General features: G+C 40.2%; 1 protein-coding gene across 1 annotated transcript; it reads left to right on the forward strand.

The window, feature by feature from the left end:
* Positions 1-3,111: 3,111 nt before the first annotated feature.
* LOC147235658 (guanylyl cyclase-activating protein 2-like) lies at positions 3,112-11,586 on the forward strand. The gene is made up of 4 exons (XM_086139570.1): positions 3,112-3,591; positions 8,388-8,537; positions 10,223-10,322; positions 10,444-11,586. The coding sequence occupies exons 1-4, from the start codon at positions 3,391-3,393 to the stop codon at positions 10,563-10,565; spliced, it is 573 nt and encodes a 190-aa protein (XP_085995696.1). The 5' UTR covers positions 3,112-3,390; the 3' UTR covers positions 10,566-11,586.
* Positions 11,587-13,501: the final 1,915 nt, after the last annotated feature.

Consider the following 13,501-nt stretch of genomic DNA (forward strand, 5'->3'; position numbering starts at 1 on the left):
GAAAAGGTTCATGATTTATGTAGCGTCTGTTCCACATTGTATAAGTGTGCATTTATTTTGTCAGTAAAATATATTTTTCTACAAACGTCACTTCCTTACTTCATCCACTTGGCGGAGCCTTGTTTTAGATAGATAGATAGATAGATAGATAGATAGATAGATAGATAGATAGATAGATAGATAGATAGATAGATGGATGGATGGATGGATGGATGGATGGATGGATGGATGGATGGATGGATGGATGGATGGATGGATGGATAGATAGATAGATAGATAGATAGATAGATAGATAGATAGATAGATAGATAGATAGATAGATAGATAGATAGATAGATAGATCCACAGGGGAAAATGAAATTGCCACACCAACCGGTACATCAAAAAAGTATGTGATTTCAGTTCTAGCTGATGTAGGAAATAGGACCACATTTAACACGTGTCACATTTCGAACACACATTTTTGATCCTAATTCTTTATGTTAAGACATTGTAATTCTACTTGACTGTAAGTTTTTGTTCTCATTCAGACACTTTTTTGCACCTGCTGTTAAAATCAAAAGCACGCACCCCCTTCCTGTAAACAATACTCTGTGTTGATCCGGGTTATAAAGTTGGTCCGATACAAGTCTCTACAATCCAAATGTACTCAAATATATCTAATTCAGATATATTTCTCTATAGAATATTCGGTCATTATAACTGGGAGCCAGGGATTTGCACAAAGCTGAGGTTCCATATGTTCATTCATATAGTGAGTGCAGACTCAAAGACACCGGATTTGTCCTACACAACCATCCTTCAGGCTTTACTGGATCAGATGAACACTGCTTGGGTGGGCGATGATATGTGATGATTTTTGTAGAACAATACACAACATGTATCAACTAACTGACTGCCCACAGCATTTTGAGAGGAGGTAATACTTCAGTTGTATCCAAAGTGAATCTTAGAGGGATTTGGAAGTAACTTTATTTGTAAAAAGAAAAAACTATGTTTTTTTGTGTAATTTTATTCTCCACTAACCACTAGTAGTACCTAATGCAGCCTCAGGGCGGCACTGGCCCATGTCTCTCCAAGCCTGCCTTGGGGGCGCACGGAGCAGTGACTCCCTGAGCTGGTCCCAAGCCGGCAGAGGGTTGCGTCAGGAAGGGCATCCAGCGTAAAAATTTTGCCAAAACCAAACATGCGAGTCAACCAAAACTATACCATACCGGATCGGTCGCGGAGCGGGTTAACAACGACCGTCGTTGGTAATGATGACCTACAGGGTACTAATGGAAATTGGGCTACTGTGGGTCGAAGAACAAGAACAAGAAGAAGAGGAGGAGTGCGTGTTCGGAAGCAGAGAGAGAGGAGGAAAGGTAAGAGCCTGGGACTGAGAGTAGGGACTCTGAATATTGGGACTATGACAGGAAAAGGTAGAGAGTTGGTTGACATGATGCAGAGAAGGAAAGTGGAAAGGTAGTAAGGCTAGAAGCTTAGGAGAAGGCTTTAAGTTGTACTATTATGGTACTGACAAGAAGAGAAATGGAGTAGGAGTTATCTTGAAGGAGGAGTTTGTTAGGAACGTCCTAGAGGTGAAAAGAATGTCAGATAGACGTATGAGTCTGAAATTGGAAATTGAAGGTGTGACGCTCAATGTTGTTAGTGGCTATGCCCCGGAGGTGGGATGTGAATCTGAAGAGAAGGAGAGGTTCTGGAATGAGTTGGATGAAGTGATGCAGAATATTCCCAGAAATGAGAGAGTGGTCATTGGTGCAGACTTCAATGGACATGTTGGTGAAGGCAATAGAGGGGATGAAGAAGTGATGGGCAGATTTGGTATCCAGGATAGGAATGCAGATGGACAGATGGTGGTAGATTTTGCAAAAAGGATGGAAATGGCTGTAGTGAACACCTTTTTCCAGAAAAAAACAGGAACATGGGGTAACTTATAAGAGCGGAGGTAGGAGCATGCAGGTAGACCACATCTTGTATAGACGAGGTAATCTGAAAGAGATCAGTGACTGCAAAGTAGTTGTAGGTGAGAGTGTTGCCAGACAGCATAGGATGGTGGTTTGTAGGATGACTCTGGTGCCAAGGAAGATGAAGAGGACAAAGGCAGAGCACAGGACGAAGTGGTGGGAGCTGAAAAGGGAGGAAGGTTGCATGGTTTTCAGGGAGGAGTTGAGAAAGGGTCTGGGTGGTCAGGATGAGCTTCTAGATGATTGGACAACTACAGCTAGTGTTATCAGGGAGACAGGTAGAAGAGTACTTGGTGTGTCATCTGGAAGGAAAGTAGATAAGGAGACTTGGTGGTGAAATGAGGAAGTGCAGGAGTATATACAGAGAAAGCGGGTAGCGAAGAAGAAGTGGGATACTGAGAGGATTGAAGAGAACAAACAAGAGTTCAAGGAGATGCGGTGAAAGGTAAAGATAGAGGTAGCAAAGGCAAAACAAAGGGTGTACGATGACTTGTATGCTCGGTTGGATAGTAAGGAGGGTGAGAATGATCTATACATGTTGGTGAAACAGAGAGATAAAGATGGAAAGGATGTACAACAGGTACAATGGGTAGACGGACGCTGGAATTGGAGCTGCCAGACAAGAGGTCTCGAGGAAGACCAAAGAGAAGATTTATGGACGTACTGAGAGAGGATATGAAGGTAGTTGGTGTGAAAGAGGAGGATACAGAGAATAAGGTTAGATGGAGAAAGTTGACTCGCTGTGGCGACCCCTGACGGGAAAAGCCGAAAGAAGAAGAAGAAGAACCACTAGTAGTACCTACAAACATGTCCCCTTTATCCTTTCACCACTCAGATTATTCATTTCTTGTTTTATGTTTCTCTGATTGGGTCCAAACCTGTTGTGTTAGTTGAAAAATTGTTTGGTTTTTACTTTTGTTTGAACAAGAAGCATCCCTTTTAAATGACAGAAATAATTTTCACAGATTCAAAAGCCCCAGGCAGAAGAGAACCGTGAATTTGACTTGACACGACCACATGGAAGCTGGATTTTGACGTCATCTGTAATCTGCCTGAGAGCTGGGTGGTGGAGCTTTTTCTTCACAAGAGAGAAGCTTATGCATTTGCTGTTAAAGACCCAAATGACCTTGTTCTCGCATGGGAATGCATTGGTTCTGACCACTCAGCAGTTCTGTGTCATTTTCCTCAAGACCGAGATGTGGCGTCATCAGAAAATATAGATGTACTGATGGAGAAAAACATGAGGGATTTGGAGAAGGCAGGAGAAAAGTCAATTGGATTTGCTCTTGAAATAGCCCTGCCGGTGTTTTCAGTGGAGGGGCGATAACCATGGATACATGGCTGCAGAATTGTCGTGAATGTGCTTGACCATTTCTGATCAGGTTTTATTGTTTAATTTATCAGCTCGTTTTTGTGTAGAAACATGGGTCAAGAACAAAGCGGTGCAGACAAGGAGGTAACCCTACAAAACATCCAGGAACTTTACCGCAAGTTTGCCAGTGAATGTCCAAGTGGAAATCTTCACTTACACGAATTCAAGAAAATCTTCGGAATCACTAGCAATTCCTCCGAGGCAGAATCCGCTTACATGGAAAATCTGTTTCGATCCTTTGATACTAATAAGGTAAGGTGTCTTGTGTTTGTGGCTGTTGTGAAATATAAATAATAATACTTTTTTATGCATTTTGTAAGCGCAAAATGTAACCATTTATATGTCTATATCGGCACATTGCGGTGTATGTGTGTGCTTGAGTCTGTTATTAATGGGCAAATACCAAAATTAACTTACCTACCACCAAACTCTCTGGTTTGTGACTTTATTTACCAACAATAAGCCAACAACATTATTTGGTATTTACTAACAATAAGCCCACAACATGATTTAACCACTGGTAAAAAACATTTTGATACTGGTTATACATATATATATATATGTATATATACATATATATATATAAAACGTAAAATGCAAAATGTTTGTGTTGTGGGAAAGTTCACTATCGTAAAGTTGCAGTCCAACAGGTGCCAACTGTCAGGGAGCAGAAAGGATCAGATCCATGAAAGCAGATTATTCTCTCTGAAAGAGCTGGGTCCTTAGTCTCCTCTTAGAGATTGAGAAAATCTCTGCAGATCAGAAGGTAACAAGTTTACTAGGAGAGTCTCAAAAAGATCTCTTCCACTGGCAGTGTCAGGAATGGGGCAGAGGCTAGATCTTACTGAGAAAGTCCAGGTGGCTAGAAAATGTGCAAGCAAGCATCAGTGGTTCAAACTAGTATTGTGCAACGTGGGAAAAATGCATATCACAAGTCCTCCTTCGATTTCAACCCATAGGACTATTCAATATGCAAAACATGTAAATATATATGCCTACACAAATACATAATATTTTGATCATTTTCTCATATTTTTTAAGACTTCAATTTCTTTGTTAGTGTAAAATGATTAATTTCTGCATTTTTTTTTTTCAATTAAGATCATTTACCTATTATTTTTCCCCTCCATGAGCTACCACCTTACTGTGGTGGAGGGGTTGGGAGTTGTCCCCGGTGAGAGGCGCCGGGCAGGGGCGGGCATAATGATTCCCCCCCAACTCGGCGCCTGTACGTTGGGGTTCAACCAGGTGGATAAGAGGGTAGCCTCCCTCTGCCTTCAGGTGGGGAGACGGGTTCTGACTGTTGTATGTGGCTATGTACCCAACAACAGTTCAGTTTACCCATCCATCTTGGGGTCCCTGGAGGGGCTGCTAGAGAGCACTCCTACCGCGGACTCCCTCATTCTACTGGGAGACTTCAACACTCATGTGGGCAACGACAGTGTGCCTTGGAAGGGCGTGATTGGGAGGAATGGCCCCCCAGATCTGAACCTGAGCGGTGTTTTGTTATTGGACTTCGATGCTTGTCACGGATTGTCCATAACAAACACCATGTTTAAGCATAAAGGTGGCCATTTGTGCATTTGGCAGCAACCCACCTTGAGCCACGTTCTTTGATCAGCCTTGTGGTCGTGTCGTCGACTTGCGACCACATGTCCTGGACTCTCGGGTAAAGAGAATGGTCAACTGATCACCACCTGGTGTTGAGCTGGTTCCGATAGCGGGGGAGGATACCGGTCAGATCTGGTAGACCCAAATGTAGCGTGCAGGGAACGTCTGGCAGAGTCCCCTGCCAGACAGAGTTTCAACTCCCAGCTCCAGCAGAGCTACAAACACATCCCTGGGGAGGCGGGGGACATTGAGTCCAAATGGGCCATGAGTTCAAACTCCTCAGCCTACCTGGTAAGGTCCATTCAGCAGTGCTGGAGAAGAGGAGTGCGAAACACAGTGTCGGGAAAGGGATGTTTTAGGAGCATCCTTCACTTTTATTGAAATGAGCAGTTCAACTTCTTGGCAGCTTCCTCAGGAATGTGCGGTGAAAAGTGCACTTATATCCAAACCACTGGAACAACCACTGGAAAAAATCCTCCTTTTTTTATCAGGGTAATAATCATTTTATTATGTGCCGCTACCCAAATCTTTAACTACATGCTTTCGACATGAATTCCAAGATATGTTTACCGCAATAGGTAATATGTCGTTATCGGCCTTTTCCAAGTCAATCATTAAGAGTGATGAAAACAGAATCAAAGTAATTATATCATTTGATGCACACTGGTCTCTGAGAATGACACTGTGGAAGAACCAGCCTCAATATGGCGGATGCATACATGGAAATCATTTCCATTATGTCTGGTTGACTTCTATCTTCATCTTCCTGTCACACACGAAAAACACCGCCATGTTCATTTGACACTTTGAGCAGACTCTAGGTTTGATGGTCAATGTGAATGTTGGCGATATGACAGGCTGGTGAAACATAATGGGTTAATCTGGCATCGGGTTGTTCCTCATTCCACATTTTGACCTAAGCCTATTTAACACAACCGCACAAGTTGATTATCCTACATTTGCCAGCTTCATTTGCCAACAAAGAGAATTATGAACACTTGCGTCTTTGCTTTCCCCAAACTTTCATATCACCACTACATTTTCATCGTCACCCGCAATCATACACTTAAACATCCTGAAGATCGAGCCAAAAAATTTTCATCCTAATCCTAATCACCTGCACTGTTAATCTACACTGCCAGCAGCGTAAACAATGTGCAAACTGCCAAGTACTGAGTGAGAATCAAGTCATTCAACTGGACTGTCGCCCAGTAACTTTCCCCAACAAGAAGGGGATGCTCTTTTCTGAAAATACGCCATCCAATCCATTAGTACAAAATTTATTGAAATGGCTTTGTTGGCATGATGTTACACTATTTATTGCCAAATCAAGGTTTATAACATCCCAGAGTTAAATAGTCATGTGAGAAGCTTGGTCGCAAATGGATTTTGGAGGGGGTTGAACTTGAGCCAAACTCAATGTCCTTCAAACGTGTTTAAAAACGAGGAAACCTAACTTATTTGAGCTTTTGCTTTTTTCATAAAACTTTTGCTTGGAAACAGTTGGCTGTTAAAACAGATGATTATTTAAAGAGATAATTTAACAACAGCAAACCAGACCCTCTGTGGAAAATGACAAAACATCAGAATAATTGCTAAAATAAATCAAAATGACCACCCGGAATTTTCTTTATATCTTTTATTTTTATTTTATAATGCAATCAAGATTACTGAAAAATTTGGATTAGGCACAATTTCCATTTCCGAAATATTTGAACAATGAGATGGATTTGTTATTTCTTTACATTTATTTCTCTTTGTATTTTGAGAGTTAAATTCTATTATACTTTTTTAATCCTTTTCTCTCTAGGGGAGCAGTTAGAATTTCAGTGTCTTGCTCAACAACACTTCGACACACTAGAACAAACATGCTAAACGCAACATCCACAGGCCATGAACAGCCTGCTGTGTGATTATCTTTGGCCCGCAGGATAATATTTAATAATTAGAGCTGGCCTGCCGATATGCTGCGAGCACCATTAATACTACAAATCACATAATGCACTACAAGTGCTGTGGCCATCAATCGAGTGCCCTCAAGCGCTAACCCAGGGGTGGGCAAACTACGGCCTGCGGGCCACTACCGGCCCATTGGTCTTTTTAATCCGGCCCGTCAAAAATTGGAACAGAATTCATACTTGATGTGAATGATTGGATCAATGAATGTGGGAGCTCAAACAGAAGATTATTTCATTTTTTGAGCTACTTGAGAACATTTGAGAATTTTCCTGAGTTGAATGACACAGATTGGCTTTGTGATTTAGTGGATATACTGTGGATATACAGTGGATATACTGACACACATGAATGAGCTGGATGTGAAGCTACAAGGGAAAAACTGGTTTGTTCATGAAATGCAAGCAAAGTTCAGAGCCTTCAAAACTAAGGTGATTTCATTTTTAAAGCAAATGTCAGACAACTTTGATACTGTTAACAAATGCGTTTTTGTTTTTTTATATGTATGTTTCATATCTTGTGGTGATCCGGCCCGTCTTTCAAATTCTAAAATTTGTCTCTCTGCATTCCTATGCTGTATACCAAATCTTCTTCACCTACTTCTTCATCCCTTCTATTGCTTGCACCATAATGCCCATTGAAGTCTGCATTAAGTACCACTCTCTAATCTCTGGGGACATTCGGCAACCCTTCATCTAGCTCATTCCAGGACTCCTCCTTTTCCTCAAACTTATATCCCACCTGCAGAGCATAGTGACTAACAACATTGAGCATCACACCTTCAATTTCCAGTTTCAGACTCATAAGTCTATCTGACATTCTTTTTCACCCCTAGAACATTCCTAACAAACTCCTCCTTCAATATAACTCCTTCTCCATTTCTCTTCTTGTCAGCACCATGATAGTACAACTTAAAGGTTAAGCTTCTACCCTTACCACCTTTCTACCTGGTCTCCTGGACACACAGTATATCCACTTTTCTTCTCGGCATCATGTCAACCAACTCTCTACCTTTTCCTGTCATAGTCCCAATATTCAAAGTCCCTACTCTTGGCCCCAGACTCTTGCCTTTCCTCTTCTCTCTCTGCTTCCAAACACACCTTCCGCCTCTCCTTCTTTGACTTATAGTGGCCCAGTTTCCGTTGGTACCCTGTATGTCATCAGTACCAATGACGGTCGTTGTTAGCCCGGGACTTGACTGATCCGGTATGATCTGGTTATTATGTTTGATTCCTGATCTTTGGTTTTGGCAAAAGTTTTACGGCGGATGTCCTTCCTGACACAACCCTTTGCATTTACTCGGCCTTGGGACTCCGGGCTTCATTTGACATTCATCCATAACACTTGTTATCAAGAAGATTTCCAATTGCCTGTTGCTAAATAGGTAGTATTCCTTTGGAATTAGCGTTTTTGTTAATACAAATTTTTTAAATATTCTAGCGTGATAGTAAATTTGAAATTCTAACGGTATTTTTCTACAGGATGGTAAAATAGACTTCCTGGAATATGTGGCAGCAGTTCACCTGGTTCTTCGAGGAAAACTCGAGGATAAATTAAGGTGGTCTTTCAAAGTTTATGACAGGGATGGAAATGGTTGCTTGGACCGACAAGAAGTGAAACACATCATCAAAGTAAGTATCATTTACATTGGCTTTATTAAGAAAGTTCATTTAGTCATTTAAATCTCTAAGGGGGATGGATTGGATACTTCTTTATGAACACATTATGCCAATTTAAAAACCTTAAAATAAGGCATCTTTAGGAAAAGGACTTCAGGACAAATGTGTTCAAATAATTTTTGATCAGTTGAGTAGCTGTGATTTCTCTCATACTTTGTCAATGTGAAATTACTGCTCAAAACCGGATCATCAAAATATGACATCAGGTGTTCGGGGACCTGTCCTGAGAGCCCCCAGAATGATTAAGACAAGATATAATAATAATAATAAAAATGTGAAGAAGAAGACAAATTTAGAGTTAAAACATTCCCTTTATTCAAACGCTGGGATCTGACAGGTATACATTCAACAAAAACAATGAAAGATACTAAGTATTTCTCTGTGTCAGGGGATCAACTCAGAATGACAACTTCAACTCACCATGGTTGTTTACAGAGCACAAAACGCCTCCAATCGGCCAAGTAGAAAATAATGTCCCCCAAGTTGCAATTAAAGAAAAAAAATCAAATTCCACTTAGGCGAATCGGTGCTTTTAAGACACTCACTGGACTCTCGTTCCCTTGATCGTGGGACTTCTTCTTCCAGCCAAATGGCTAATTTGGTAGATCCCAATTAAAAGGTCAACACAACTAACATCCTGTTGTCGGTCTACGAAAATCTTGGATCAAAAACAATTAATTGGAAGGTATATGTAACCCTCAAACCAAGGAATAACCCTTCAGGAAACTAAACAGTGGCGCCAGCCTGGGGCATTCAAAAAATAAATTTGGCAAGTAGTCAGGGCGTGAACAAAACAGCGTCCAGTCACCCCAAGCCCAAACTGCACCCCCCACGTGTCCGTGGCTATGGCGCCATGCAAAATCCTCCACTGGACGTCACCTGCCTTGTCTTTCCATTGGTGGCTTGCACAGGGCTCGCCAGCTCCTCTTCAAAAAAGGGGTTCGGTCGACAAAAATTGTCTGTAGTCTGAAACGCTTTCAAGCTTGGGGTTCCAAAGGTCAGCAGCAGGATGTCTGTCTGCTCCTACTCCCCAAGGATGGCAGGATGGTCAGCGATGGGAACAGCAGCACCATCATTTCGCTATCATTATCTAAGCGCTCTCTGATTCCTGCTTCTTGTGGGGACACGCAACGCATTTGTGGCCCACATCTCCACATTCAAAAACTCATCTGCCCTGAACTGGCATACACCACTTATGTGGGATCTCCATCATTCACCCAGAATGAGACCTCTGGGGTTTGTGGCGGTGCCTCCAAAAACATGAAGACCTGCCTCCTCAGGGACTGAAATAAACTACGAAAATTAAATTTGAAGTGCATATACGGAAAAAGGCGAGTGGAAAAATGGGCCAAATGGGCCAAAAAGACGCTTCCAATCTCCGCTCCCCTCTCGCACATCCGCACCGGAAAAAGACTTTAAAAGACCTAACAGTAATACATTTTCTAAAATAATTGTACCCCCTCAAAAAAAAGATGTAAAATGTGTGTGATGTACCGATACTGATCCTATTGTCAGCCAAAAATAGTTTATGATACATAAGATTATATAGTTTTAGCAACTGATCATGGCAACTGATTTCTAATAGGTTCATTGACAAATATGGAATAACACTTTGTATGATTCTATTTCTTTCTTAGATTATCTACAAGATCAAGAAACACAATGATCCAAGCACCTCTGCAAATGTTGATGATATCTGTGACCGAATATTTGACCTTGTTGACAAAAATAAAGACAGTAAGTTACAGCATGCAGAACACAACTGAAAAACGCCAATGTCTAAAGTTTAGCAATTTCTGGAAATTGAAACTATTAGATCTTGCTTGGTGAATCACTGTTTCTCTTGTTGCTTTTCCAGGTCAGATATCTCTTGAAGAATTTATTGAAGGAGCTGAAAAAGATCCCTGGTTGATGGATCAGCTCAAACTGGACATTGGACCTTGTGATTGGTTTATTGAGCAGCAGGAGAAACAATCGTAACCTACAGTATTAAAAAATAACATTGGGTGCTAAGTGAAGAGTTATTGAACTGTCATTCACAGAAACCCTTTTTTTTAAAAGGTGTGAGACTTTGTAATGTTTTGGGATCTGAGAGAATCGGAGATGAGAGACTTGTCAACACCAGACTGTTGGGATATCGCTCATTTTGGTGGGCTCTCCTTTTTTTGACAATCATCATCTACTACATGCGTGGACACAGGAGTGCAACGTGACAGAGAACCTGACAGCTTTTTGAAGAAAAGTTCTTCAAAAGTGCCAACGACTGACTCTTAATCCTCTTTTTTCTATGAAGATTCATGTTCCATCTATTATTGGACACTTGTTAATAAGTATGCGTATGCAGAACCTACTACTCCTATCATGTGATCCAATTTTGTTTGGTCTGTTTACAACACCAATTTGTACACTTTTTGTGTGTTACATTATAGCATGCATAGTAAATTCTCCTAGTTTTGATGTATTTCATGAATCCTATGACAATCTCTGAAGAAAATCTTTGAAAATAAAAAAAAATGTTTCCCAGACTCGGAGTTGGCAGCTGCCCCTGGAGGAGCTTGGAAAGTGGACCTGTCAATAATGATGGCGCTTGAATTGTAAATTAATTATTCTTTTTTGTAATCTAAGAAATTATGATTTCACACTTTCACACTAAAAATCTTCTGCGGCACAAAGCATCTGGGGCTGCAATCACAAGCCCCACTGTTGTGCTGTTCTTTGAACCAGCCCCCTTGCCCGTGTGCAGGCTAGTCATGAGAACATGTGTTTTCCCACATTTAACCTAAACTCCCAGGGTACAAATTACAGAGGAATAAAGTTCAATAATTAATAAATATTTGACAGTTTTGCTCACGCTATTTATTTATCACCACATTATATTGTTCAGAATATATATCATTTGTTTATGTATTATGTTAAAGGAGTAACACGGTGAATTGCTGCAGGGTGAATGCACTTGATGTGGTCCCTCCAACCACTTTACATTGATAAGAAGAAACATCTGTCAAAGCATTGCTGTACCTACCTTCAAATTTATCACATACCTTTTGTGAAATAAAGGGTTTTCCAGTCATCACCTGTAACCTTCCTGATTAGCCATTACTTTTGTATTTTGTTCTATCATTGTCTGAACAACAACCCCATGGGCAGGTGCTGGGAAGGTCATCAATACCATACTCTTAGGTAAAGAGCCTTAAAGGCCTAAGATTAGAAGGGATGCCTAAATCCATGCGGTGAGAGGTCTGTTGGGGTCTGTGTTAGGTTTATTAGTGGTCAACAGCAGGCTTTGAAGGCTGGCACTGTCTTAAATACTCTTAAGGGTATGGAATGTGAATTTAAGAGTTTTGATATTTCAATTTATTTGTCAATGTTACAAAAAACTGGTGCACCTGAAGGAGTAAGAAGAAAGTGTGGAGGTACAGTTCAATGGTAAGATGAAGCTCTTCATGGAAAATCATTTCATGGTTTGACTGAACATAGAAAAGATGAATCAAAGGTGTATTCAATTTCTAATTCATGTTATTGTTAAAGTCCATCATCTATCATCCCCAGTGCTGGCACAGGCTCCCTGTACAATCCAGAGTAGAATCTTAAATCTTTTGCATTACCTATAAAGCCCTAAATGGTGAAGTGCCCCAAATCCTAAAGAACTAACTAATTTTTCATATACTCTGTATATGTACATATATATATATATATGGAAAAACAGTACTGTTACTGTATTACTTTCCCTATGTTCTTTAGTTGCAAAATTATTTTAACAATTTTGACAATCAAAGCTAAATCTAAGTCACATGCAGTTTGGTGAGCACTTATTTCACAGCTTCATGACCTCCAACCTACTGGAAGGATTCAACAGGAAAATGCTCCTCATTATGGTTCAAGGTCTCCAGAAGCAGTCCCCAGAACTAATGAGCTTCTATTTCATTATCCAGATTCTAAGAGCTGCCGATATGGGCTTTTCATTTGTCTAAAATCCATAATCCTAGTGCTGTGCACAAAACAGACTGTCTTCACGCCGATATCCTAAATTATCCTATTTTTTAAAATGTTTTACTTTTCTTTACCGTGTAGCTCAGTGTCACTCATTGTAGATTTAAGGTATGCTGATATTTGGGAATACGGATATGACCCAATGTCAATTAATTCACTCTATAAGAAAAAAGAAAATTGGAAAATGAATACTTAGCATTTTACTTTCAAGCATTATCCACTCTTTCCTTAAACATCAACAGTCCTATGATTCATCTGTCACAACAAAGACAGAGGAATTGGAATAATTGGCAGTCAATCTCCTCATGCGCATTTCTGTTTTCTTACTAAGAGAAACAGAAGTGTTGAGCAAAATCTTCCAAAGATTCATTTTATTTCTGGGCCATTTATTTTCACACTAATTATAGTTGAATTCAACCTCTGAAACTACAAAGGCCTTTTAAAGACTGCAAAATTTAGCATTTTCAAATGTTCCACTTAAAGATTCCAGTCCCAGATTTTGTCCAGCCATCTTGAAATTAATGGCTGGAACATGAACCAGTGTGTAATCATCATTTTCCACTATTACCTAACAATGCATTATGAGGAGGGAGGATGTGTATACAAAACATATAACTTTCATGGAACAGCAGCTATTAGTGCAATTTAGTGGCCACTTCATTTTTCTTTTATTAATAAATTAGATCTTTATTATGTGTTATGAATTTCCCTGAGGATGAGAACCATCATCACACAAGCGTCAAACTTGGAGTCTGAACTCCAAATGATATAAGCTCAGTCTTGCGTCTGTGTACGCACACACATATATTAATAACAAAACAAAGAACTCAGATAATTTTTCATGAGAACCAAACTCAACAGCTACCAATACACTTTGAAGCAGTAAAACTTTTTGACACTTTTATTTGATGGAAAAACAATGTCAA

Source organism: Fistularia commersonii, chromosome 3 (assembly GCF_037954325.1).
Source record: "Fistularia commersonii isolate RoL2024-O1a breed Wild chromosome 3, RoL_Fcom_v1.0, whole genome shotgun sequence".
NCBI lineage: Eukaryota > Metazoa > Chordata > Actinopteri > Syngnathiformes > Fistulariidae > Fistularia > Fistularia commersonii.

Excerpts from the sequence above, each read along its gene's own strand:
- LOC147235658 (XM_086139570.1), top strand. The coding sequence starts at position 3,391 with ATGGGTCAAGAACAAAGCGGTGCAGACAAGGAGGTAACCCTACAAAAC. Across the intron at positions 8,538-10,222 it reads AAGTGAAACACATCATCAAA|ATTATCTACAAGATCAAGAA; the intron begins GTAAGTATCATT and ends TTTCTTTCTTAG. Across the intron at positions 10,323-10,443 it reads TGTTGACAAAAATAAAGACA|GTCAGATATCTCTTGAAGAA; the intron begins GTAAGTTACAGC and ends TTGCTTTTCCAG.